This window comes from Miscanthus floridulus, chromosome 6 (genome assembly GCF_019320115.1).
Source record: "Miscanthus floridulus cultivar M001 chromosome 6, ASM1932011v1, whole genome shotgun sequence".
NCBI classification, from domain to species: domain Eukaryota; kingdom Viridiplantae; phylum Streptophyta; class Magnoliopsida; order Poales; family Poaceae; genus Miscanthus; species Miscanthus floridulus.
In genome coordinates, this window is record NC_089585.1 from 9,094,288 (window position 1) to 9,118,676 (window position 24,389).

At 45.4% G+C, this 24,389-nt stretch overlaps 2 protein-coding genes and 1 long non-coding RNA gene across 8 annotated transcripts; 2 read left to right on the forward strand and 1 right to left on the reverse strand.

The window, feature by feature from the left end:
- Positions 1–6,611: 6,611 nt before the first annotated feature.
- On the reverse strand, positions 6,612–10,919 carry LOC136460183 (uncharacterized). Its single transcript, XM_066459989.1, has 4 exons — positions 9,491–10,919; positions 8,111–8,282; positions 7,099–8,005; positions 6,612–6,992 (listed from the first exon to the last, which is right to left on the reverse strand). The coding sequence occupies exons 2-4, from the start codon at positions 8,128–8,130 to the stop codon at positions 6,612–6,614; spliced, it is 1,308 nt and encodes a 435-aa protein (XP_066316086.1). The 5' UTR covers positions 8,131–8,282; positions 9,491–10,919.
- A 190-nt stretch (positions 10,920–11,109) lies between these two features.
- On the forward strand, positions 11,110–16,239 carry LOC136457579 (cell wall protein IFF6-like). 6 transcript variants are annotated; one of them, XM_066457612.1, is made up of 5 exons: positions 11,947–12,408; positions 13,767–13,810; positions 14,619–14,722; positions 15,059–15,356; positions 15,469–16,239. In XM_066457612.1, exons 1-4 carry the CDS (start codon positions 12,126–12,128, stop codon positions 15,060–15,062), a joined length of 435 nt encoding a protein of 144 aa, XP_066313709.1. In that variant the 5' UTR covers positions 11,947–12,125; the 3' UTR covers positions 15,063–15,356; positions 15,469–16,239. The 6 variants fall into 6 exon arrangements, 2 of the variants coding, with proteins under 2 accessions (XP_066313709.1, XP_066313708.1); XR_010759754.1 differs by lacking the exons at positions 11,947–12,408; positions 14,619–14,722 and adding an exon at positions 11,110–11,633; XR_010759752.1 differs by lacking the exons at positions 11,947–12,408; positions 14,619–14,722 and adding an exon at positions 11,110–11,407.
- A 3,451-nt stretch (positions 16,240–19,690) lies between these two features.
- On the forward strand, positions 19,691–20,298 carry LOC136461617 (uncharacterized). The gene is made up of 2 exons (XR_010760403.1): positions 19,691–19,767; positions 19,902–20,298. It is a non-coding gene; the product is annotated as an uncharacterized lncRNA (long non-coding RNA).
- Positions 20,299–24,389: the final 4,091 nt, after the last annotated feature.

Sequence of the window (24,389 nt, forward strand, 5' to 3'; positions counted from 1 at the left end):
TCATAATGACTGGCTACAACTCACACGACTGCCACGTCATGCTGACGGTGTTCCTACCAATTGCGATTAGGGCTATCCGTCCAGAGTACGTGAAGATGGTCATCACATGGATGTCATACTTCTTTAATCGCATCACTCAGAAGGTCATTGATAAGGCTGAGCTACCTGCCCTGAAGGAGTTCATCGCGGAGACCCTTTGCCAGCTCGAGATGTGCTTTCCACCATCTTACTTTGATATTATGCCACACCTAATGATGCATATGGTCGATCAGATCCATCAACTAGGCCCCGTGTACCTACACCAGATGTGGACGTATGAGCGGTTCATGTCCACCCTCAACAGATACGTCCATAACCGCGCTTACCCGGAGGGCTCTATGATCGAGGCATACACAACGGAGGAGGCCGTGAACTGGTGTATGAGGTACATAAGAGGACGGTGAAAGCACCTGCACCAAAATGATTTATGTATCCCAGAGACATATATGTAATAATATAGCTCGATCTATTGAAGACAAGTTTTGTAACTTATTATTAATATCATGGAACCATACTACTCTACTAGTACTACTCAACCTACTACTACTATAGCATACTACTACTATCTATTGTACTAATACTACTCTCTACTACTCACATGTACTCTACTTACACAACACTACTCTCTACTACACAGTACTACTACACAACACTACTCTCTACTTACACACTACTTACACAGTACTAAATATCAGTGCCCATAAATTTTGGATTAATAAGTTTTAGATTGGTAATAAATAGCAGGGAGGAAATGAAAAAATATTAACCGTGGCGGGCACGTAACAGCGCCCGCCGCGGTTAATAGATTAACCGTGGCGGGCAATTTAAGGTGCCCGCTACAGTAAACATTTACCGCGGCGGGCGGATTATATTGCCCGCCGCGGTTAATCCATGCGCTATATATGTGCCGCTGCTCGCACAAATTTTCTTATTGCCTCGTGCCCTCGATTTCGACTCGAAGGGCTGCCGAAATATTGCGCCGCCGCCGCCATCCCCGCCGCCGAGCTCCTCCGTGGTGACCCCCGCCCCCATCCTCCTCCCCCGTGCCCGTGCCCCGCCCCCGTCCTCCTCTCCCTTGCCTGCGCTCCGTCCCCGTGCTCCTCCGGCGCCCCGTCCCTGGAACCCTAGCTCCGGTGCGTCGCCGGCTCCGACCCATCCGCCGCTGCCAAATTCCTCGACGGCCTTCTCCACCCTTCTCCAGTTCAGGCAGCACTACACAGCGCGCAAGGAAACAACGCCACCAGCGGTATGTGACCTAACCTCTGCATTTGGGATTTCATTTTTTTTATTTATGAACTAAAACTATGAAAACAATTATGAAACCATGTCTGTTCATGAAAATCGAACCATATGGCAGTAGCCAAGACCAGCCCACATCTCGTTCACCTCCTGTAGCAGCATCAAGTCATCATGAATCAAGAACTTGACTAAACTGGACAGTTGAAAAAATGAAGCACAAAACAGTAGCAGTCCCACTTTGCCCTGGACTGGGTAAAGAAAACAGAACTTAGTAAATCAGCTTTGGAATTTGTACATGTCAGCCGTAAATTATTTTCAGACTTGAATTTTAAGATAAGAAATAATTGGACTTAGCTACTTAGAACCGAAAATTATTTAGCAGCTAGGCTATGAATTTTCAGCAACAAATTATTTCGCAGCTATGCATATGAATTTCCAGCAATAAATTATTTAGCAGCTAGGCATATGAATTTCTACAAATAATGAAATAAAACATGTACAGTTAAATGGCATATTTTTTCCTTTCATGTGAATACTTATTCAATCTGCTATCAGTTATATATTTTTAGTAATCCAACCTCCAATTAGGGGCATAGATACTGTGAGGTTATTTTGCAGTTGTATGAACTACTGAATGACCTTCATTGTATTTCACTTGAATCTGACAGGACACGCACAGCTATAGCTTTTGCCTGTGAACACTACTAGTATACTGCCTACTACTACTCCCTCCTCCTCTACTCCTCTACTCCCTCCTATACTACTAGTATACTACTACCTACACTCTATAGCTTGATGCAAATTTTTTGATTTGTGAAAGGTTTTTGTTTAATGGGGCTGGTTCCTTTTTGAGATGAATTGGTCAATCCCTCCTTTACTACTAGTATACTACTACTACTGCCTACCTCTACTCCCTCCTGTACTACTACTAGTATACTACTACTACTGCCTACTACTACTCCCTCCTCCTCTACTCCTCTACTCCCTCCTATACTACTATTCTACTACTGCTGCTCCTGTTTTTGATTTGTGAAAGGTTTTTATTTAATGGGGCTAGTTCCTTTTTTGGCATATGCAATGATGAACTTTTTTGGCATTTGCCTCTCTTGCTTGTCATTGGCAGTTTGGCATTGCCAATTGCCATGATACCCATTAATCCACTGCCTACACTCTACTACCTACACTCTACTGTCTACTGCCTACACTCTATAGCTTGATGCAAATTTTTTGATTTGTGAAAGTTTTTTGAGATGGCTAGCTACTACTTATCCCCTTACTGGTACTCTAGTGCTTGATGCAAAATTGTACTTGTATTACCTATTTCTCTCTACCACTGTTGTCTTACTACTGCTGCTGCTACTCTGAATTCAACTGAACTGCTATACTACACTTGGTGAATTTTGAACTGCTATACTACTGATCTATGATTCTTTTGGTGAACCGTAGCATTTGAATTCAATTCTTTTTGCTGCCTATGATGCCAAAGAAATTTATGACAAAATTCTGAGCATATGCCACTGCCTATGATGCACCTTGCCTTTAAACTAATTCTGAGCTAAATTTGGGAGAATTTTGAGATGAATTGGTCACTCTGCTGCAATTTTGCCAAATTTGATATAATTTGTGAGAATTTTGAGATGAATTGGTCACTCCCTCCTTTACTACTAGTATACTACTACTACTGCCTACCTCTACTCCCTCCTGTACTACTACTAGTATACTACTACTACTGCCTACTACTTTCTAGTAGTATACTACTACTAGTATACTACTACTACTGCCTACTACTACTCCCTCCTCCTCTACTCCTCTACTCCCTCCTATACTACTATTCTACTACTGCTGCTCCTGTTTTTCATTTGTGAAAGGTTTTTATTTAATGGGGCTGGTTCCTTTTTTGGCATATGCAATGATGAACTTTTAAACTTATTGCTGAGGCAGTGGCATATGCAATGATGTGAACCCTTTTATGCTGAGGCAGCGGTGATGATGATCGAGTGCCCCCCGCTAAACTAGGATGGCTTGTATACCAGATACAAGAAACCAGTTTAAAAGCGATGTGATGACAATGGGGCAAATCTGAGCCAACTACTACTACTTTACTACTCTAGTACTACTCTACTTTACTACTCTATAACTGTGTCTATACAACTGAAATATGTATTCATTGTAGCTTTCCAATGGCGGAGGAACCAATAAGCGAATGGCGTGACCCTACCCCTAGTGCATCATCATCAACTAGCCTCGAGAGCCAAGTGTCCGTGACCCCGAGGCCAACAAAGAAACGTCATACAGAGGACGATGATGACCCGACCTACCAACCGAGGGACGACGAAGTTGAAAGTGCGCGGTCTCCAAACCCTGAACAGATGCCGGTGGTGCCTCGAGAATTGAATTTCGAGGAGGAACAAGTCAGTGACAAAGAACCCCCTGCTCCATCTCCAACCACTTCAGGCAAGTCTAGTGGTCAGAGGACAAAGCTGAGAAGGGGGGAACACAGGAGGCACCGGAGGGAAATCTACGGCGAAGTCCATGTGATCCATGAGGTGGGACCAGAGGGAAACCCGTTGTCGCCACCCACGGTCCTTGCCAAGTTCAGCAACCAGGTGGCATGTATAGTCAAGGACAAGGTGGAGATCACTTGGGCGGAGTGGAACAATGTCCCGGTCGACTACAAGACACATATCTAGGGTGAGGTGACGAGGAGCTTCCATTATCCCGAGGACGCCGATCTGGACAAGTGTAGGGAGTGGGTCATGCACGTGGCAGGAAGAGCCTTTAGAAACTTCAAGTCCATGCTGACCAGGTACTACCTGAAGCTAGGCAAGTCACCCTATGTAAAATACACTATGGTGAAGGAACATCACTGGGAAGAGTTCTGCAAACAAAGAACAACAGAAGAAGCAAAGGCAAAGAGCGCCAAGTTCAGCGCACTCGCGAAGAAGAACCTGCACCCCCACCACTTGGGCATGACTGGGTTTGCTGGTAAGAGGCCCTAGTGGCGGGAGGAAGAAAGGGCTAGAGCTGCCGCCGGGCTTCCCGATCCGTACGACGGTGTAGACTTGAGGGCTAAGGACTTCATTTATGCCCACAAGCCGAAGAAGCTCAAGGAGGGTGCAAGCAAGTTCAATGAGCCAAAGTTCGAGGAGGTGGAGAGGGCTCTCATCGAGGCTGCTAAATCCAAGGACAGCTTCGAGGTTCGCAGGGTCCAGGACTTGCTGACCCTAGCGCTGGGAACCCCCGAGCACCGTGGCCGCATCCGTGGCATGTCGTCGAAGATGAGCTGGAACTCAGTGGAGTCATGGCAATCCGACGCTACCACATACCGGTCAAGGCAGAGGTACAAGGAGGGCATCTTTCAAAAGGGCTATGATCAAGGCGTGGCCGAAATGATCAGTCGGTCCATAAAAGAAGCCTTCACGAGCAATGACCCAGATATGGTGTCGATGAGGTCATAGATGCTTCGCTAGGCTGGCGTGGCTGTGCCACAAGTTCCACAAGGGCAGACACAAGGGCAGCCACTGCCGATGATCGAGGATCGCCCAAGGCACCCCATCGACGACATCCGGCAACCCATGCGCGTCAACCTCAACATCCCGTTCGGCAGGGCGAAAAAGTTGACCGTGGGTGAGGGTTACATGCACCCCAAAGAAGATATCAAAGATTTCAACCAAGACTAGATCCCTGCCAACTATGCTACCGTGATACTTACATGGTATGCGACCCAATACGAAGAATTTGAAATGGAATATCCAACTGCACAAGGGGTAACGATCCTTGGAGCTGCCATTGGTTCCGAAGTCCTGTGGAACAAGGACAACATAGAGATCATTCTCTCGACGCCGACTTCTACGCCGATGGTGACACCAGCATCACAACCATCCGTTGCTGGATCTTGTCCCCCCGATGATCTGGATCACGGCGATGGCGATGACGAAGGCAATGGCGGGGATGACAAGGGAAGGAAGTCACCCCGAGGCACAAGCCCTCACCCTCGTTCTCCTCCTCCAACAACAAGTCCACCTCCACCTCCCGATAGTCCATCTAAGGGCACAAGCAAAGGACCGGGAGGCACGGAGGAACCGGGGGCAAAGACACCGCCTGCTGCCATTGCGAGCACAAGCCACTGTCCTCCACCGCCGGCGAAGACTAAAGGCGACCAAGGGCATCTCACATACTCACTTGAGTTCGAAAGGTATGGTAGCGGCGTGCATAATTTGCTAATAACTTTTCTTTGTCATAATATGGTACTAACATTTCTATCCCAGGCCGAGATCACCTTTCCATCTATTTCCTGAATTGGATGACTGCCCCGGCCATTACGAGCATGGGAAGTTCATGATAACCAAGGCCTAGCTCGTCGACGAGGAAAGGTGGGAGACAAGGAGGTTTCATCTCTGGTACATGGAAGCGGCAAAAGCTGACCTACATGGTTTTCTAGTCAAGGTTGTGGCGGAGTACTTCCACTTGCCCGGCAACGATGTAGAACTCCCCGTGGACTTCCATGACATGTACAGACTACTACGGGAACAAGACCTTGACATCACCCAAGTCACCTTGTTCTCTATGTAAGTGATGAATTGCGAGTTTCACATATCACCTGCCTTTGAATCGGTCAAGACTACTTTTATATGCCACGATGGCTTGTCCTTGCAGGTTGATGGCCTATATATCCAAGGAACTAAAACTTGATGTTATCTATCTATCTCCAATGCATATTGCTCAAAGAGTCATCATTGGTTACCACCTAGATGACAATCATCCAACCATGAAAGACTTGACCAAGCGACAGAGAGAGGCGCATAGGAAGAAACTGATGGACAATGAGAAGTTGAACATTTCAAGGTACATACTAGGAGCAATGAAGAAGATCAGGAGAAATGGGTGTATCGTAGCTGCCTACCACTTTGGGTAAGTCGAAGACATGCCTGTAGAGATAAGTGGGTAGCTAGCTAGTATTATTATTTCTCATTGTAACCTGTATTTTGTTTCAATGGCGCAGCCAAGGCCTCGAGGGTCACTGGGTTGCATTTATCATCTACCCTCAAGATGGCAGGGCCTGCGTATTTGATTCGTTGAGAATGCCAAACTTAAAAGGGTACAAGGCCTTTGAAGATTGCCTCAGAGTGTAAGTGACTGAACTGTCTTCTCTTATGCGTTCTAATGCCCTGCCTAATACTAGTATATTTCATATAGCGCTTATAAGGAGTACGTGAAGGATCCTGAATGCTATGATCGAAGAACAGAGAATTTTAAGGCTAAGCATAAGAACCGCATCAAAATCAGACGCAACTTTCCGGTAAGTATTTGAAAGGTTTAATTGTGCTTTCTGTTCATAAGCGTTCTAATGTCTGTATTCTAATGCTTGTGTATCGATCATGCAGTGTGCCAAACAACCGATCAAGCTCTATCTCTATTAGGCTACCAGGAGAGACCTGTTCAATCTGAGCAGCCCAATTGAATAGCAACTGAAAACTTTCCTCATATCTACCATGGATTTGATCTATTGCTAACTTCATACCTGACCAAGCCTTTGAATACTTCAGCTTGATGCCATAATCATCTTCCAACTTCTCCTTGCAATCCTTTGCACGTTTTGTTGGATTTTTCTTGAGCCAATCTCCCAACCTGTCTGCACACCAATCCTGTGATGCCATCTTTCCTACTACCAGTTTTGTAGTTGGACAGTCGTGATCTGATGGAAGTACTTTGATCTGCACATAGAAAACAAGTCAGGTCAAGCAAATAGAAATGTACATAGAAAACAAGTCAGGTCAAGCAAATAGAAATGCACAAATGAACTAGTGCATGGTCAGTTACCTGTATTGTCTTTTTATCATGTAGCCTAGATGCATGTATGCACCAAGGACATCGCTCAGCCTTGCACCTTGCAATATACCTTGTTGGGTCTGTTTTGATACCAGCTAACTCAAAGCCTTTAGTCACAGCGTAATGCCTGATAGCTTTCCTGAATGAAACAATATCAGGAAATAACTCCCCCTTCTCAATCTTGGGGTGCTCTGGGTCATGGATCACATGGATCTCTTTAGGGTCTGCATCATTGACCTCTGTCTCAGTAGGAAAAGCATGAGCATCATCATTAACAGCATCATGAGAAACATGTGGAGGTGAATTACTATGAGGTTGTGAACTGCTATGTGGCTGTGTTGGTGGTATTGGCATATACATTCCCTCATCATCATAACCCACATACTCTTCATCATTATCAAACATATCGGACTCCCTGTCAGGCTCAAGTTCAGGCTCAACTTCAGCCTCCATGGGAACCTTTGGTGCATCATCTGCCTTAGATGATGGCTGGTTAACATTACTGTCAGTAGGGATTGCATTGCCAATATCGGGAGGAATCACACATAAAGGTTCTAATGCATCAAACTGATCAACAGAGGCAACAGATTGATCAAACACTCCTACAACAATCTGGCAATGCATCTGGTCCTTATACATCTCAAATATGTCATTCATCTGGAACTGGTTTTCTAGTCTGACATCTTCACACACCCTTTTGTCATAGTACCAAGCAGTTGGGCACTGAGTACGAGACCATTTGATAGCATTGCGCAAGCTGGTCATCAGTAACTCAAACGAAAACGAGCCTATCTCCACATCCCACTTAATCACAGAGCCCTTTGTGTAAGCTTTCCTACCCAAAGAGTCTATCGTACAGAATGCTTCCACTTTAATCTCTAGGGAAAATAGTGGAACCCTAGCATCAACCAAATCACATCAAAATGTGCACATCTCCAGCGACAATGCATAAATTGAGGCCTAATCTACTCATGTCTGTGCTCAGCAAGGAGAGAAAAAGTACCTTTCGTCGCCGTCCACCATCGGCGACCCGCGCGGGGCGCGTCCGCCATTGATGTGCACGCTACTCCATTGCTTTCCTTCGACTGGCCCCCTTGCGCCGTCTCCTTGGCCTGCTGCGCCGCCGTCGGGATCGTCGCCGTCACCACCGCCGAAATCGCCGTCGCCACCACAGCCTAGGGTTCTTGCTCGGGGAGAGAGACAGGGAAAGTGAGAGTGAGAGAGAGGTGGAGACGGTGGCGTTCACCGCGCCATTTAGATGAAGACGTGCGACAAACGGATACGGTCGACCGTATGCCACTGATGCGTACAAGCGGGCCCAAGCGTTTGTCGGGCGTATACGATGGCATATTTCAAAGTATCGCAAAATTATAATGGCACGCTTGCGATTAGACGAATTGTAATGGTATATTTCCAATCTTCAAGAATTGTAATGGCACCTTTCCAAAAAAAACCCTTTTTCCCTGTTGTAATTTGTGTGTTTTTTAGGCGGCAAACAATCATGTGCTAGCTTCTCCTAAAACACATGGTTTTTTGTCTGTTGAAATTCGTGTGTTTTTTAGGCAGCCAACAACCATGTGTTAGCTTTGACTAAAATACACGGCTGCCCAGAACGGGGACCTAGAAACCAAGGTCACGCCAGCTTGGCCTGGTGTTGAAGAGGTGCGTTGACTTGATGCAGATAGCACGGCGGCAATCCTCTTCGTGTCGGAGCGGACATCGTTGCTCTAAAAGATGGGCCTCGGCGGTGTCGCGTGGAGAAAGGGCCTGCGTTCACCGCCCTCATGGCCCGGCGCAGGATGCAAGGTAGTAGCCGGGCCGGATGAGGAGGCAGACGCTGTGCGCCGCCGGATAGTCTTGCGCCGCCGAAGGAAATATGAGCCCCGTGTTGCCGGTTCCTCCGGCCCCCGACCGCTACTCGTCCATGGCCGAGGCCCGGTCCTGTCAAATCGGTGACCTGGAGCAGAGCCATAAAGATGGGCCCTCTAATATAGCTATAATATATACCATCTCTACCATTATATCAACTCTTCTATGCATTTCTTCATTTCTCTTCTCTCATTGCCAAATGTTTGCTTTCAAGAAACATGAGACCATTGAAATTTTAGAACAATTAGCAAGTAATTTACCAAAATTATGCCGTGCTAGATTCAACTTTAAAATCAACAGAGTTAGTACATTACCTAGTTGAGAAATTGAGATAACAATTATTCACTAAATAGTGTAAGGTCACACACTGCCCTAGCTGCAGCGTGTGCACAAGCGTCTCAAATCTTGTGTTCCAAAGAATAGAAATTGAAGGAAAAAGCAAATTAAACATTGATTAAATATATGAAATTGAGATCAACAAAAGGATTAGGAGCGATTGGGCAAACATGCGTACCTGAATGGGAAGTCTGAAACACCTCACATATGGACTCGTCACTCGCGTCGTTCGGAATCACGTGGCTGTGGCCGGCTGTCAGCGAGGTCAGCTGTCAGCGAGGTGGCGAGTCGCGACGAGGGCGCATGGAGCGGCGAGGTTGCGGCGACGGCGAGGGCGCAACGATGCGGCTTCACGGACACTGGATGTAGCGGACGGCTTCAGGCTTCCCTTCTCACGCACGGAGTTAGGCCCCTTTGGTTCGAGGGCCCAGTGCAGCGGCACAGCTCGAACCCCCCCCCCCCCCCACCCCCCCAGGGCCGGGCCTCTGCAGGGAGGTGGTCGTGGCCGCAGGCGCGGCGTGCGCGGGAAAGGCGGCCAAATGAGCAAGGCGTACGTGGGATGGCCGCGCACGCTAGTGACGGGGCCAGGTCACTGCCGCATGCTACCGCCAGCGCTGAGGCCGGGGCCGCCGCCGCGTGCCCGCGCGTCGTGCCCGGGGAAGACGACGCAGGACGCCCTTGGCAAGGGGAAGCTACCTGGGCTGGGGAAGCCACCGCCTTCCCGCGCGCCATGGCCCGGGAAGACGCCGTGTGACTGCGCTCGTGCACCGTGGCCGAGGAAGACGCTGCGCGCCCTCGCGCCGTGGCCATGGGAAAGACCGTCGCGGTCGCAAGCGTCGGGCTTGAGCAAGCCGCCGTGTGGCATGGCCGGCCCTCGCGCACCGTGCAAGCGGTTCCAACCGATGCGACGGCACGGCGCAAGCAGCGGCAAAGCTAGCAGGGGCGACCTCAGCCACCCGTGGACGGATCTCGGATAAGTGCGAGCGTTGGGGCCGGCGGCTCACGGCGTCGGGGCGCGCGACGCTGCTCGTGGCCGAGATCTGGACCAATGCTCGCGGCGTCGGAGCTCGCGGAGCGAGCTCGGCACCCGCAGCGACGGCGCGGGGGCGAGCGCGGCCAACCGAGAAAACGGCACGGCGCAAGCAGTGGCGCGCGGTGGTGACCTCGGCCACCAGCGGGCGGATCTGACGCAAGCGCGAGCAGCGAGGATGGCGGCTCGTAGCGTCAGGAAGCGCAGTGCTCGCCGCGACGGAGCTCGTGGCCGTGCTCGGGGCCAAGGCTCGCGGTGTCGGAGCTCGTGGCGCGTCTTCCTCCAACCGGCAGAGGAGCGAGCGCCCCATGCCCCCATCTCGTCGCCAGGCCCAGCGCCAGTTTGCGTGGCTAGGCGTCTCCGGACGCGCCCCACCTCCTCTTACGGCGACCGCGCCCAACCCCGCCTCCTCTCATCTCACGGCTCTTGGAAGCCGTGAGCCACTGTTGGTGCTGCTGCTGTGCATGACCGGTTAAAGGATCGCGTAGAGGCACAACATATTGCAGCACAGGCCCACTCCTCCCTCCTTTCTTGCAGCGCAGGCCCAGCGGCCCAGCCGCTTTCTCCTTCTCTTGGGGCCCAAGTGGAAAAGCCCACTCGCACTCCCTCCCTCAGCTCCTTAGTCCAGCAGGCCTTGGCCCTCTCTCTCGGCCTGACTCCCCTTCCCCTTTCGCGCAACCGGCCCAGCTCGGCTGGAGCCCGCACGGAGCGCTCTGCTCCCTCTCTCTGCCAGTGGGCCTTGCCCCTTCACCCGCTGACGCCGCGGCCCCGCATGCCAGCCGCACCTTCTTCCTCCTCTCGTCCCCGAGCAGGACTCTGCCGCCGTCGCTCGATCCCGATTTGCACGGGATTTGGCGTGACCTCCACGCCAAGCCCCCTATAAATCCCTAAGACCCCTGCCGCGGCCCCGGACCCCATCAACGCATCGCCTTAATCCTAGCCGCAGCAGCCGCCACCCCGCTAGCCCTAGCGTGCGCCGCCGCTTCACCGAGGTCCTGCCGCCGTCGCTCTCCTCCCCTGCAGCGTCTGCGCCGACGAGAACCACCGCCCGAGCTTCGCGTGAAGGTGAGGATCACGCCGCTACCTTTGCCGCTCCCTCTCTCGCTCTCTGTTCAGCGCCAGCGCCAGTCGAAGCCCGCCACCGTGCCGACCCGCTCCGCCGCGCTTGCTCTTGTCTTCGGTCACCAGTGGACGACGCGAGCACCCCCGTCGAGTTCGCGAGGCCGAGACCTACCTACTCGTGCCCTCACCTTGGCCACCCGAGCCCTGCAGCGCCTTCCGCCATTCGTCGGTGAGCACATTAGTTACTAAATCATTCTCTGAATTTGATATCTTACCATATGAATCCTGCTACCCAGGCAGCGTGGCCACGTCGTCCGCTTTTCCCGACCATCGGATCGGCCACGCGGACGGCTAGATCGTGCGAGCTCCGGTCTTTTTGTAAAAAAAACCTTGAACTTTAATCGAATCAACCCACAGTCTAGGCCTCCTCTCATTTTGTTTTTTAAAAAAACCCTCAAACTTTACCGAAATCAACCATCAATCCATGTCTTTTAAATGGGCCGGCCTGTCCCCTATTCCAGGAGCCTCCTGATCCATCCAAACCCCAAGTCTGCCTATACCACTTCTCTCCCCTCTGTCGTCTCCCTCCGTCCCGGACCCTCCCCCTCTGCCGCTGCTGAGCCCGCGCCAACGCCGGGCCGCGCCTTCGACCTGCAGGCACGTCGCACCCGTGCCGCTTGCCTCCCACGTCGCGGCCCCCACTGCCCGCAGCGTTGGCCACATGGGCGGGGGTGGTGACCGCACGCCCACCGAACGCGCCTCCGCGGGCGGGGATCCGCCGGCCGGCGCAGGGAAGGCCTCACGAGCGACCACGTCCCCAGGCGGCGCGACTGACACCGGCGCTTCGATCTGGCCTCCACTTCCCCTCTCTTGCGCTTCAATCTCAGCATACACTGCGTCTTTGAGCACCGTGAGGGCCCCCTCTACGCTGCCGCCACCTGAAGCACAACTCTGGACCAGACGGTTGCATAGCTCGGCGAACTCTCCTCGCGCGTCCGCAATCGGTTAGTACATGCTCTCCTCTTGGCGTTGATGTGCGTCAATGCGTGGACACCGCGATGACCCGTCCTGCACGAGCCCGTAGCTGATGCTCAGATCTGAATCTTATGTTCTGCCGCATAAAAGCCAAGGCCTGAATCGTACAAGCAAATCAATCATGGGACTGCATCACAGTGACCACCGCTGTTGCATGCTTGCAGCCGTACATTCATGCACCGTACATTCATGCACACAATCTGTTTGATTCAATGCTTTAGAGCCATATTTTCTAAAATATGGCAATCTATAATCTAAACTCCTCTACTCCATCTCTTATGATTAATTTGATGTTCTTACATTAAGAAACCACTTTCAACTCTACATGCTTCAAGCTCTAATATGAATGAGAATCGGGCAAATCCTCAAAAGTGCACACTGAATTTGAAATAGGTTCTCTACTACTTTAATAGCAACTACATATATGTACTTTCCTGATCCAATATTCAGACCCTTTGAAAACTTAATTTCCAGTCCACACATTTCATTTCTATTTATGAAATCTAAAAATATGTAATATGAACTCCTCTACATGCAAGTGCTAACATGCAGCTGTTCTGTGACTTATTTTCTTCAGATTGACTATGTTATAGCAATATAATATGGTGCAAAGCCTGATCTAATTTCTAGATATGTTATATTACATTTTAAATTTCTATTCCTCAAAATTTACAGTAGCAGAATCTTTGCTTTTCAAAACCTGAAATATAGTACGGTGCAAACGCTAATCTAATTTCTAAAAATGTTATCTTGCACCTTATATTTCTATTCTTAAAATTTATGGTAGCATGATCTTTGCTTTCTGAAATCTGAAATTTTATTATACACTAGCATATCTTATTTTTGTACGACTATAATGTCCTGATTCCATATTAAAACTGATACAACAAGTGAACTGGTTTACAAAGTATATTACATTAAACCTAAGAAATAGGATTAACTTCTGCCTTGGCTCCTGATAGTTTGCTTTGCATCTCTACTGATGCCTTTCGGTGTAAATCAAATTATTACAATAGTTTATGGAGATAATGATATATGAACCCACGATCCTCACTAATCTTTTTATCTGAAGCTGCAAGAAAAAGAAAAGACAAACAGGGCCTCTATTCATAATTAAAAAGGGAAGAAAACAAGAGGCATATTTTCATCACATAATTTATACAAAATTAATTTCTTATATATATATGATGATTGATAAATCATCTTGTTTTGGAATCTCCTCAAGTACTACTGCTTACATTTATTTCTCAAATGTTTTTCTGCTTGAAATTCAACACCTCAGCACAATACTTAGCTCTCAACTCTCTACTCTTGATTGTCATTTCAGGTGCAAATCTCAGGTTCTCAGCAGATACTGCTAACTCCCTTGAGGTGAGATAAACCATATATTATTGTTTTCTCTCAAATACAAGGATTTAAAACCAATAAAAAAAGTAGCACTGTCTTATCACGAAGATATATATGAACCGTAGTACTAGATTGATCCTTTGTGGAACTAACCTTTGCTATCTGCTTTGTAATTACCCGTTAGTTATTTTCATAACACCTTGTATTCATTTTTTCTTTTCAGTTTACATGGGCACGTGAATCTCTATAATTAGTTAATTACTAATCTTGGTTCATTTTCTTACAAATATTTGCCCAACAGCTTAACTGAAGCAATTCAGCTTAAATATTCTATGCTACTCGGATTTACAATACTTGTATTTATACTACAAACTTAATATCTTGCCTATTGCAATAGCCAATGTTGATATAACACAGTAACTTATAGGTCAAAATGAATTTTGGCCAATACAGTTTCAGCATATTAACTGTGTACATATAATTCTCCAACTACTAAGTGAAATTGTAATATAAACTACCAAAATAAATGCAGTTAGAACTATACAGTTTCAAAACATAAGGGAGCTATGGCCGACGATCACTTCATTATCTCAAAAAGAAAAACAGTGATTTATTGATTAACCGGCTTTCTATTCCTTGATCTTTAAGAATGTCTATAACTGATGGGTTTCTCGAGGATACCTATTATCATCTCTCAGTTTTTTCTCTCATGTACCTGCCATCAGTTTTGTTAAGCTTTTTCACTAATCTGCAATTTGAATTTATTATTTTCGAAAGGGATTTTCTTTGTTGTATCTAATATAATCAACCATTTCCTTCCTTTCATATGTAGGATTATACATGGGTAGAGCAAAGAGGAGCAACAAAACCTCTAAAAACTTGCAGGCTCACTCAACAGATGGCGCGGCAAAGCCGCGCTGGTTTTCTAGTTGATGTGTAAATGCATTGCTTCCTTTTGCATTTTTAGCCTGGACTTTTGATGCATGGCATTTTCTGGGTGGTGTTCACTTCAGTTATGGTCAGGGTAGCTAATTTTTTTATGCTCCAATAAATGTCATAGATCTTGTTAGTGAACTTTTTGGTGATAATATTGTCAGTGGGTTCCTTTTTACTTTAATAGTTCAACTAATCTGATCTTTGCTAAATCTTTGCTGTATTATTGTTTGTACTATAGATATGTCCCAAAATACTTTGTGGTGATTGATGACATTCTGTAGTGACATCCTATTTGCTAATCTCTCTCTTTTTTTCCCCTCTCGCTCGATGAATCAGCTGATGGGTAAAGTGTGGGACGGAGGCGAGGATGATGCTACAGCTCTCCCGGAGGATCGCGGGGATGGCCCTGAGGATGGCAGCAGCACTGGATCCGATCACGGGGATGGATCCGATCATGGGGATGGCCCTGAGGATGTTAGCAGCAGTGGATCGGATGAGGATATAGTTACACTTGGTCCACGAGCGGTGCCAATTATTGTCCATTCGTGCAAACTTCCGTATCAGAGGTATCAACGGCTTTGACTGGCGCAACTACCTGTACATCTACAGGGCGCGGGAGGGGGAACTACAAGAGGTATATACTAGCTACCATATGTTATATCTACTATATATATGCTTTATGCCTCTTACATACTTTATATATTGTTATAAATTAAAACCATTCACATTCATGCTTTCATGTGTAGGAAGGAATGGTGGATTTGGTACCCATTGGACCAGCTAGGATTCTAGAGGCTTACGGCACCTTGGGCTTTAAGGTTTTCCCAGCCGATGGCACCGGTGTCATCGATGAAGGTTGGAGTGTTATTATGGAGGATGATGAAGTTGAGGAACACACAAAAACCATTGATGGAGGCCTTGGCCGCAAGTTGGAGATCACATACTTGGTGATTCCCAACGCAATTGAGACCCATGTTGAGGTCAGGTTGAACCTCAAAGACCTCGGTTCGAGAAGCCGCGCCATGTATGGTAGCATCAAGGCAAGCGCCATTGACTATGGTAGCGAAAGCGTCCATCTCTTCAGTAGTTACCGAGGGAGGAGCTTGTCCTTTCCCTGTGGCTCCACATGCATTCTTCCACTGACTCCATATATGATTGCATTGCCCTATCGTCGACATTTCAAACTCCACATAAAGGTGGACCTAAGAGTAATCACAACCTGCGACAGCCAAGAAGAGGGTAAGAATTTGAAATTCTGTCTAGAATTCACCCGTAGAGTTACGACTCAAGAAAGAGAAGTTGATGGTGATCAAGTTGAAGTAAACATCACCTGGTACCTAGAAAGGACAGTTTAGTGAACATCACCTGGTACCTAGATGGTGATCATGTTGAAGTGAACATCACCTCTACCTAGAACGGAGGTAGAAGATGACTAAAATAAGTGAAGGGATGTGCCACATCTGGAACTTTGTGTGTGTTTGCAAATCATCATATTATCTATTTCCTTTTCTGTTTGATCTATACATGTATTTGAACTGAACTAATCATGTCGTTGGGTGAGTGGGAACCAAGAATAACGAAAGTTTATATTCGGCAATGTACTGCAATTAATTCTAATAAGCCATGCAATTAATTCATGTATTTGAACTGAACTAGTATTCATGTCGTTGGGTGAGTGGGAACCAAGAATAGCAAAAGTTTATATTCGGCAATGTACTGCAATTAATTTTAATAAGCCTCAACTGCTCTTCAAGACTCCATAATGGATAGGTTATCATTTATAGGGCGTACGGTGATTTCACGGTTTTGACGATATATAAGGGCCCGTTTAGTTCTCAAAAATTTTTGCGCAGTACCTATCATATCGAATCTTACGGTACATACATGGAGTACTAAATATAGATGGAAAAAAAACTAATTGCACAGTTGGGTGAAAAATCGCGAGACGAAACTTTTAAACCTAATTAGTCCATAATTAGACACTAATTGCCGAATACAAACGAAAATGCTACAGTACATCTAAACGCACCCTAAGTCGTCGCGGGGTACGTGTAAATGGAAGGGCTAGCTTCGCCAATTTAAATACGAAGCATCTTTTGAATGCAGATCAGGATTTTTGGGCGTTTTGGCGGGCAGACCACGCGCTAGTTGGTTGAACCGGAGTTTTTGGACATGCATGCTTGCGTGAATATAACACGATGCTCAATGCTCCATTAATCCTCCACCTCGTTCTCTAAAATTCCATCCGAAAAACTCTTCTCCACGCCTTACAAAAGATAATGGAGGGAGTAATACGTGGCTCACTTGTCTTTCTCACAAAGTTTTTTTATTTTTGTGTCTAAGCCGACTATAAGCTACAGCTTGCTTCTCATCTCTCTCATTTTCTCTCTTATCCACGTTAGCATTCAGCCTGCTTACAACTTGTTATTATACTTAATCTTAATGAAATACTGAAGCAAAAGCAAGGTCGCCAAAAAAAAGGAAAAAAAGAAAAAAAAATCCAACCATTTCACATTAACAGAAGCAAAAGCGCGCTGGTGAGTGGGGGTGACTCGTGGTGTCATTTCCCATGCCCCGCAGCCAAAGCCTCCCATCACATACGCGCCAGTGTCATTTCCCATGCCCGGCCGCCAAAGCCTCCCATCACATACGCGCCACGCGCCCGCGCCTACGCTCACTTTTCTGGCCTACTCCTACATATATATGGATAGTACAAGTTGTATATGGGCCACAGGTTACCACGCCTAAGGTTAGGTACAAGCTACACTTGTGGCTAGCCCCAATCTGTGGCAAATTAGGAGTGTTTGATTGGCAACTAAGATGTCGCAGAAACATTGTGGCCATTGTTTGGTTTATTGCTATACTTGTTAGGCAAAAAGTTGTGGTAACCGTTTGGATTGCAGCCACATGTTGGTTAAAATGCCCCAATTCCGTTCATTAGGATAACTACCACAAATATTTGACAACGGTGCAGGTACTTAATCATAGTGTTAAGCATGCTTAGCTCTCAAGAAATTATAGAAAAACAAATCATCCCATAAAATAAACAAAATTATATTTTTTTTTATCATGAGTAAACAAGGTAAATAATCATCAACAAAATTATCGTGTTCTCTTCCATTAGTAGTGTATATTTTTTATCATCAGTAGACATGGTAAATAATCGTCAACAGAATCATATTATGGTGAATCAGATCAACAAATAGATCAGTACTAGAAGCTACTCCCTCTATTCCAAATTATAAGTCATTCTATGAATCTTAGAGAGTCAAACCATCTCAAGTTTGACCAAAATTATAGAGAGGATTAAAAAGATTTATGACATCAAATAGGTATACTATGAAAATATAATTAATGAAGAATCTAATGATATTTATTTAACATCATAAATGTTATTATCTTACCACATGTATTTGTATAGCTCCCGGTTTTAAAGACAAAACTAGATACACACCATATGTGAGCCCAGAAAATCAAATATCACATACAACTACAAATAAGGGTAATACCAAAAGACAATGCTTTATTACATAACGTATTAATACAAAGAATAACCTTAGATAGCAAACAGTGAAAAGACAACTCTGATCTTTAGGTGAAGACTCCAACTCTATAGGGACAACTAAGCCTAACTGCTCCACAATCTAGCAATCTGGTACCCATCCGGAATTTTTATCCAAGTAGTAAAAATAACAAGCGTAAGTACATCTCATACTCAACAAGAATAACATGGGGTTATGAAGCTCAAAAAAGGTTGACACTGGTTTACTGCGGTTAGCATTTTTAGTGAGTAGTTTTAGCGTTAGAGCATAGCAAGTTTAGCTTAAACCCCAAATAACCACGTGATTACGAGTAATGGCAGTATGACAATGAGTAAGCATAATAACTGTCATCAATTCTGTTCAACACATGTTTCGTTCACCATATTTGTTCATTACCTATTCCGTGAGTTTTCTAGGTCGCTCGTGACCATGAGCACGACTGTTATAACAATTTTTAACACTCTGCAGAGGTTGTACATCTTTACCCATGAGTCGTGATTTGCCCTTTCGCCCGAGGTAGCTAGCCTCTTGACCCACTTCCAAGGACGGTCGGCAGGGTTCACTATGAAGTCTTTGAAAGGTTCGTCTAATAAGTTAGAGCCGCTAGGTTTCTGTGGCCTGCAGGTGTAGAGCCCCCTTCAGAATGACACATTTTCTCATAGACTATACACATAAGGACAGAGGCCGCACTATACCCAACCCAGAACACACCCCATTTGCGCCCTTTCGGGTAACCTCTAACAAGCTAGAAAAGGTCCTCATTTAAAAGCCAAAAAGATGGCCAGCTCCTCCGAACGAACCAGTGGCCACGTCACCCAAAATGTGCCCTTCCGTTGGATCTCGATCTGTGTGGCCACGATTTGCTGAATCAGCTTCCAGTGAAATCAGCTTATTGCATGAATCTTGTTTACTTTCTGCTCCTCCTCTGTAGACATCTGCTCCTCCTCTGTAGAAATTTTTTGAATCTAGCTTCCGCTCCACATTTTACTGCCCAGATATTTACATCGGCACCTCGGCTTCTGCCCGATCCGGCCTCACCAACCTTCTCTTCCGCACGTCTTCCTACTCTTCGATCCCTCTCTCCCGACGCCGTTGGTGCCACGCCTCGAGCGGCCCAACCACGTCGGTCGCCGTCCCTCGGCGCCGCGGTGCCCAGCCTCCTCCTCCTCCACGCTCCTCTCCCTCCCGAGACCCGACGCGAGCAAGGCGGCCGTGTTCTCCTCGCCGGCGTTGTGCCGTCCACGACGCCACTCCCCTCGTCAGCTCCGCGACCGCGTTCTCCTCGCCGGTGTCGTGCGGTCCGCGACGCTAGCCGAGATTGTGTTGCCGCTTCCGCCGTTCCCCTTCGTTCCCCTTTTTGGCTGACGTGCTACGCCCTTTGCCGGAGTCGTCGGGTCCCAGAAGGACGGCCGGCTCAGTTGCGGACACAACCCTAATAGTAATTCTGCCGTCCTTCCCCTCACCCTTTCTTCTTGGTTCGTCGCCAGGTTCAGTTCTTCTCAGGTTAGGTCTCCCATTTTCCCTTCCGGTTTACTCCTCATTCATTTCCTTGTTCTAGATCTGGATGATTTCTTCTTCCAATTAGCGATTAGTTCGCTCATTCGAATTCTTGTTTTGTTGATGGTGATGTGCTACAGGTGGCCCTAGGTGCTTGTGGTGGAAGTCGTGAGGGGCCGCGCGCGCGCTGTCCTGCTCTGCGTTTCTCACTCCGGCCAGAATCGGAACAGCGGTTCAATGGTTGAACGAGCTGCCCTGCATCTCTGACTCCTTTTCTTATTGTTTTCCTATCCCGTTCCTGAGCTATGCGCCGTGCCTGGAGGAGCTGCATGCTCTTTCTTTTTCCTTTTTACGTTTGTGTTCTTCCTGATTGATCTTGTATATTCTATCAGAGTTTGGGTTTTTCGATGTGCTCCTTCAAATTGATTTTTTGCCGCATTTGGGTACTGTTCTCGTAGTCATGAATAGTTCAGATTGGTTCCTATGTTTCTTTATACTTGATTCGTCAAAATAATTCATTGTACATTTTTAATTACATATTAGATTGATCTGTTGGCTCATCAGTGTTGCTTCATTGTGAACTGCACCAAGGCATTGCAAAATGCTATATCATGGTCCCTGCCCTTCTCCTAAACCAATAGGTGCAGGTGCTAGGTGATATGTCACAGGCATCAGGTCAAATATTATTGTTTCTTATCCGCGCCATCATGCTCCATATATATGCCCTTTACCTAGACACAGATTCATATGCATGGATATAATTCTAAAATCATAGATTTGGTGGTTCATACAGTTTATTTTTCTGCATTGCTATATGCATGGATATAATTCTAAAATCATAGATTTGGTGGTTCATACAGTTTATTTTTCTGCATTGCTATTTGCTCATATGTGATTATTACAGATATGGTCTGTTGATGGTTTAGCGATTGTTTGACCATGTTCCTTTTGTTATTTTTTTACAGGGTTCAGGTTTGCGGACACAAATAGTTCCAACAGCCTTGTCTTTTCAACAGATTCTCGTTTCAGAGCATTAGCGCCAGGCTTGTATTTTGCCTTCACTTTTTTTTCTCTCTTCCTACATAATATATTTGTGCTGTATGAATGAAACACCTAGGAGCTTATTAGCTTGACACATGCATAGATTTGGATGACAGGCCCAGAACCAAGAGTCCAAAGGAGTAGGTAGGTCGCCAACTCACCATTGAGCCTAAACGTTTGTTTTATTGCTTGCAACTGCCCTCGTTATTTGTCTAAAACAATAGCCAAAGAACTATAAATATAGCACCAAAAGATAGCTGGACGACATTTTGTGTACACCGGCTTAGAGATCAGCTACCGTGTATAGCTTTTTCACTATAAAATACTTATCCCAATTAAATCTTAAGAATGTTTTGTTTTCTGATAATAGGTACCTTAGTTTTCTTTGACATTTTCATATCACCTCATCGAATGCTTGGTACAACAAAGAGGAATAGAGCGACCTCAAAGTACACTAGAATTAAAATTACAGTGTGGTTCTCTTTGTCAGATTCGTATCCTTTATGTCGTAGGATTGTAAAATTCACCTCTCCCTACTCTATATGCACAGTGGTAAACCATGTGTTTCATCATCAAAGATACCCAGTTTAGTACACCTTATAACATTCAAGCTACAGTTCGTTTGACATATGAGTTGTGCTTTCGGCTCACTTAACACCATCCAAACCGAGTTGCATGGTTCTGGTGCAATGGTTTTTACTCAACATTTAGGCTACACTTCCTTTGGAAATGCTGGAAGCAAAAAATTAGTACCATGTACAGGCCTTATAATGATATATGATATGCATGGATCTGTTGGAGAGCTTGTGCGTAGGTGCGTACCAATCAGTTCTTTTGAGGAAACATATAAGTTGATGACTTTCTTGTACTTTTGTCCAATCTGTAATTTTCTATGTATATGGCCAGATACTCCTACAACATGATCAGGTGGTGATCTACAATATCTAATGATTACATCATAAATTATGTTTAACTTTTACAGCAATGATCTCGGGAGATCTTTCCTTCTTGTGTTTTTCTTTTTCTAGAATTGAGCCTATTTTCGGTGAGTTCCGTTCTTAATGTTTGACTGATTTGGTGTGTTCAAGTTTTATTAGAGTCAAATTGGGTTTGAACCCATTCCTGGTGAATTTTGGACAGCCTCCGTTTGTACACTGCATACTATTGTGCTTTTGAAACAATGGTTTTCACATACACAGCAATAGCAAAAGCAGCACTCTTCTAATTTTTAGAGCCGTGACTCCTTCCCAGCAACAGTTACCTACTCATTGTCCTTATCTAATTTTCCCACCTTTTATTGGTTTGTTTTTTTTTTGGTGAATTTGAGAGTTGTTTAGTCAGCAGGCTTATGTACTGTTCCGAAACTTATTGAGAAGCAAAAGTTGCCAGGCTGTTTTGGTTTCTCAGTCTAGCTGCAATGCAGCGTGTGCTGTTCCTCCGACCGCCAGATAGCTGCTGACTGAGTTTGGACAACAAGTTCAATCCGCTGAACCTGGTAGCTGCATCTCCTTTCAGTGTTTTAGTCATCGGGAGTAGTAGGATTTCGGTGGCTGCAATCTACCAGGAAAACATCAGTTGTAGCTAGGCCAATATTATCTATGCACTCCATAGCTTGTGTAACAAATTTGTACTATTCTGGAATTCCGAATACAGGTATCTTATTTGCATTTGCTTTTTTCAGTTCCTAATTCCCATGACTCTAGACAAAGGAAGTTATCAGTCATGGTTGATCCTATCCGTTTTACCTTGAATCGTTGCATCCATTGTAAAATGCTTATCTACTTTTACCTGTTTAAAACTGAAAGCTGAGTGCTGATCAGGTACTTCTTTGCATCCATCTAGAATCCACTGTTCTCTATTTTCATACATAAAAATAAATGTATTGTCTTCTATCTCCTGCTTGTTTCAAAGTTCTGCTATACACATATTAGAGGTTCATACTATGATAGTATAAGTCTTGAATTTCCATCGGTAGTTCTACATTTGCCTACCACATTAACAAGCAATTTATCCATTGCAAGCTTGGGATCAAAATAACAAAATCAATGATGCTTTGTACATTCATTAAAATATTGTGTTTCTTGTGCTTACTCACACTTAAATTTGAAGCTCCCTCTTCATGACACTGCTTAACTGCTAATGTCGATTTATTGTACAGAGTATTGCATCATCTGGTTGATCTGCTATTTTTTTTATAATGCCTCTTCTGAGAAGATTACATTTTAAGTTTACATAAGCTAGCCTTGTATCTTGCTTCCAGTAATTTGTTAACATGGTGGTACACTCTATTTTTTCAGAGAAACAAGAGGCAGTGAGGAAGCTGATGGAGACCTCAGGTATCTATGAATCTTTTTTCTAGATCTCTGAATGTCTTCCCTCCTAATGCTACAGCTGTCATATCCTCCATTGATTATTATATGCCTTTAATACGTTGGGGCTAAAGAGAATTCAGGGTGTAGTTTTTTTAGAGCAAGGTGGTGCTGGAGGTTTTGTCGGTATCAAATTGAAAAATCCTGAAATGAAACGTGTGTGTGCTTCTATGGAATAATTGCATTATGGTTCTACCTCTGCTTTCTATTAGGTAACTAAAGGTACCTGTACAGATAAAAAGCGGTATGCATTTCCATCAATTTTGTACCATTAAATGGTGCATTAACAACTGTGTTCCCTGGACTAAATATAGTGGCCTGATCCTATTCATGGCTGCTGATATGCAGGTTCTTTCCCTTATCAGGATCTCGGGTTGATGATATTTGTAGCTCATTCTAAGGTATCCTGTTTCTTTGATGTTAGGTTCTCATAGTACATGCTCATTTCTTTTTATTAATCTTACATATAGCGCCATGATCCTTTTCATGGACAAGTGCTCTGCCAATTTGAGTTTTTCAATGGTTCTTCCACAAACATACCATGTCACAATTCTTTGACTGCCTCATCCAATAAGAGATTGAGAAATGTATCATGATCCGTGTTAGGATTCGATTCCTATATTTTTTTAGATTCAACGCTTTTCCTTGTGTTCTATTTTTTAGATTTAAGAGGAATATATATCAACTGAGTTTAGGATAATAGGTACATTTAACTATGCCCAGCTTTACCCACTGTTAACATGATTTCACCATGATATGATATTTTATTACAATCTAGGTTTACCGTACACACATTATTCTTCAATTTAGTTTGCAAACAAATAATAGTACTGAGTCCTATTTTTTGCATTTCAGTATTGGCAGCCATTCATCAATAATTTAACGTACCCACTGATCACAGCTTGCTAAGAGAACTTCCTATTTACATCAGCACCATCATGCATCGCCTATCACCAGACCTTCACCAGCACCACCACACATCAGCAGCGCTACTACCACCGAAGACAACTATTTGTGTACACCGGCTTAGAGATCAGCTACCGTGCATAGCTTTTCCACAATAAAATACTTATCCCTGTAATATATTTCAATAGACCTGTATAACCTCTGAACGTTCTACCGCGCGAGCGCGCGGAATCGCGCACCAATCGACTAGTACTTGACTAAAGCCAGAGCCATATAGCCCTCACGGTTGTACTGTAAGTCCCAGCTTTTGCC

Coding starts and splice junctions, on each gene's coding strand:
- LOC136460183 (XM_066459989.1), bottom strand. CDS start 8,130: ATGGTGGACGGCGACGAAAG. Junction 8,006..8,110: donor ATGGTGGACGGCGACGAAAG/GTACTTTTTCTC, acceptor GGTTGATGCTAG/GGTTCCACTATTTTCCCTAG. Junction 6,993..7,098: donor ATGATAAAAAGACAATACAG/GTAACTGACCAT, acceptor TTCTATGTGCAG/ATCAAAGTACTTCCATCAGA.
- LOC136457579 (XM_066457611.1), top strand. CDS start 12,126: ATGGGCGGGGGTGGTGACCGCACGCCCACCGAACGCGCCTCCGCGGGC. Junction 12,409..13,766: donor TCCTCGCGCGTCCGCAATCG/GTTAGTACATGC, acceptor TTGTCATTTCAG/GTGCAAATCTCAGGTTCTCA. Junction 13,811..15,058: donor ATACTGCTAACTCCCTTGAG/GTGAGATAAACC, acceptor TCGATGAATCAG/CTGATGGGTAAAGTGTGGGA.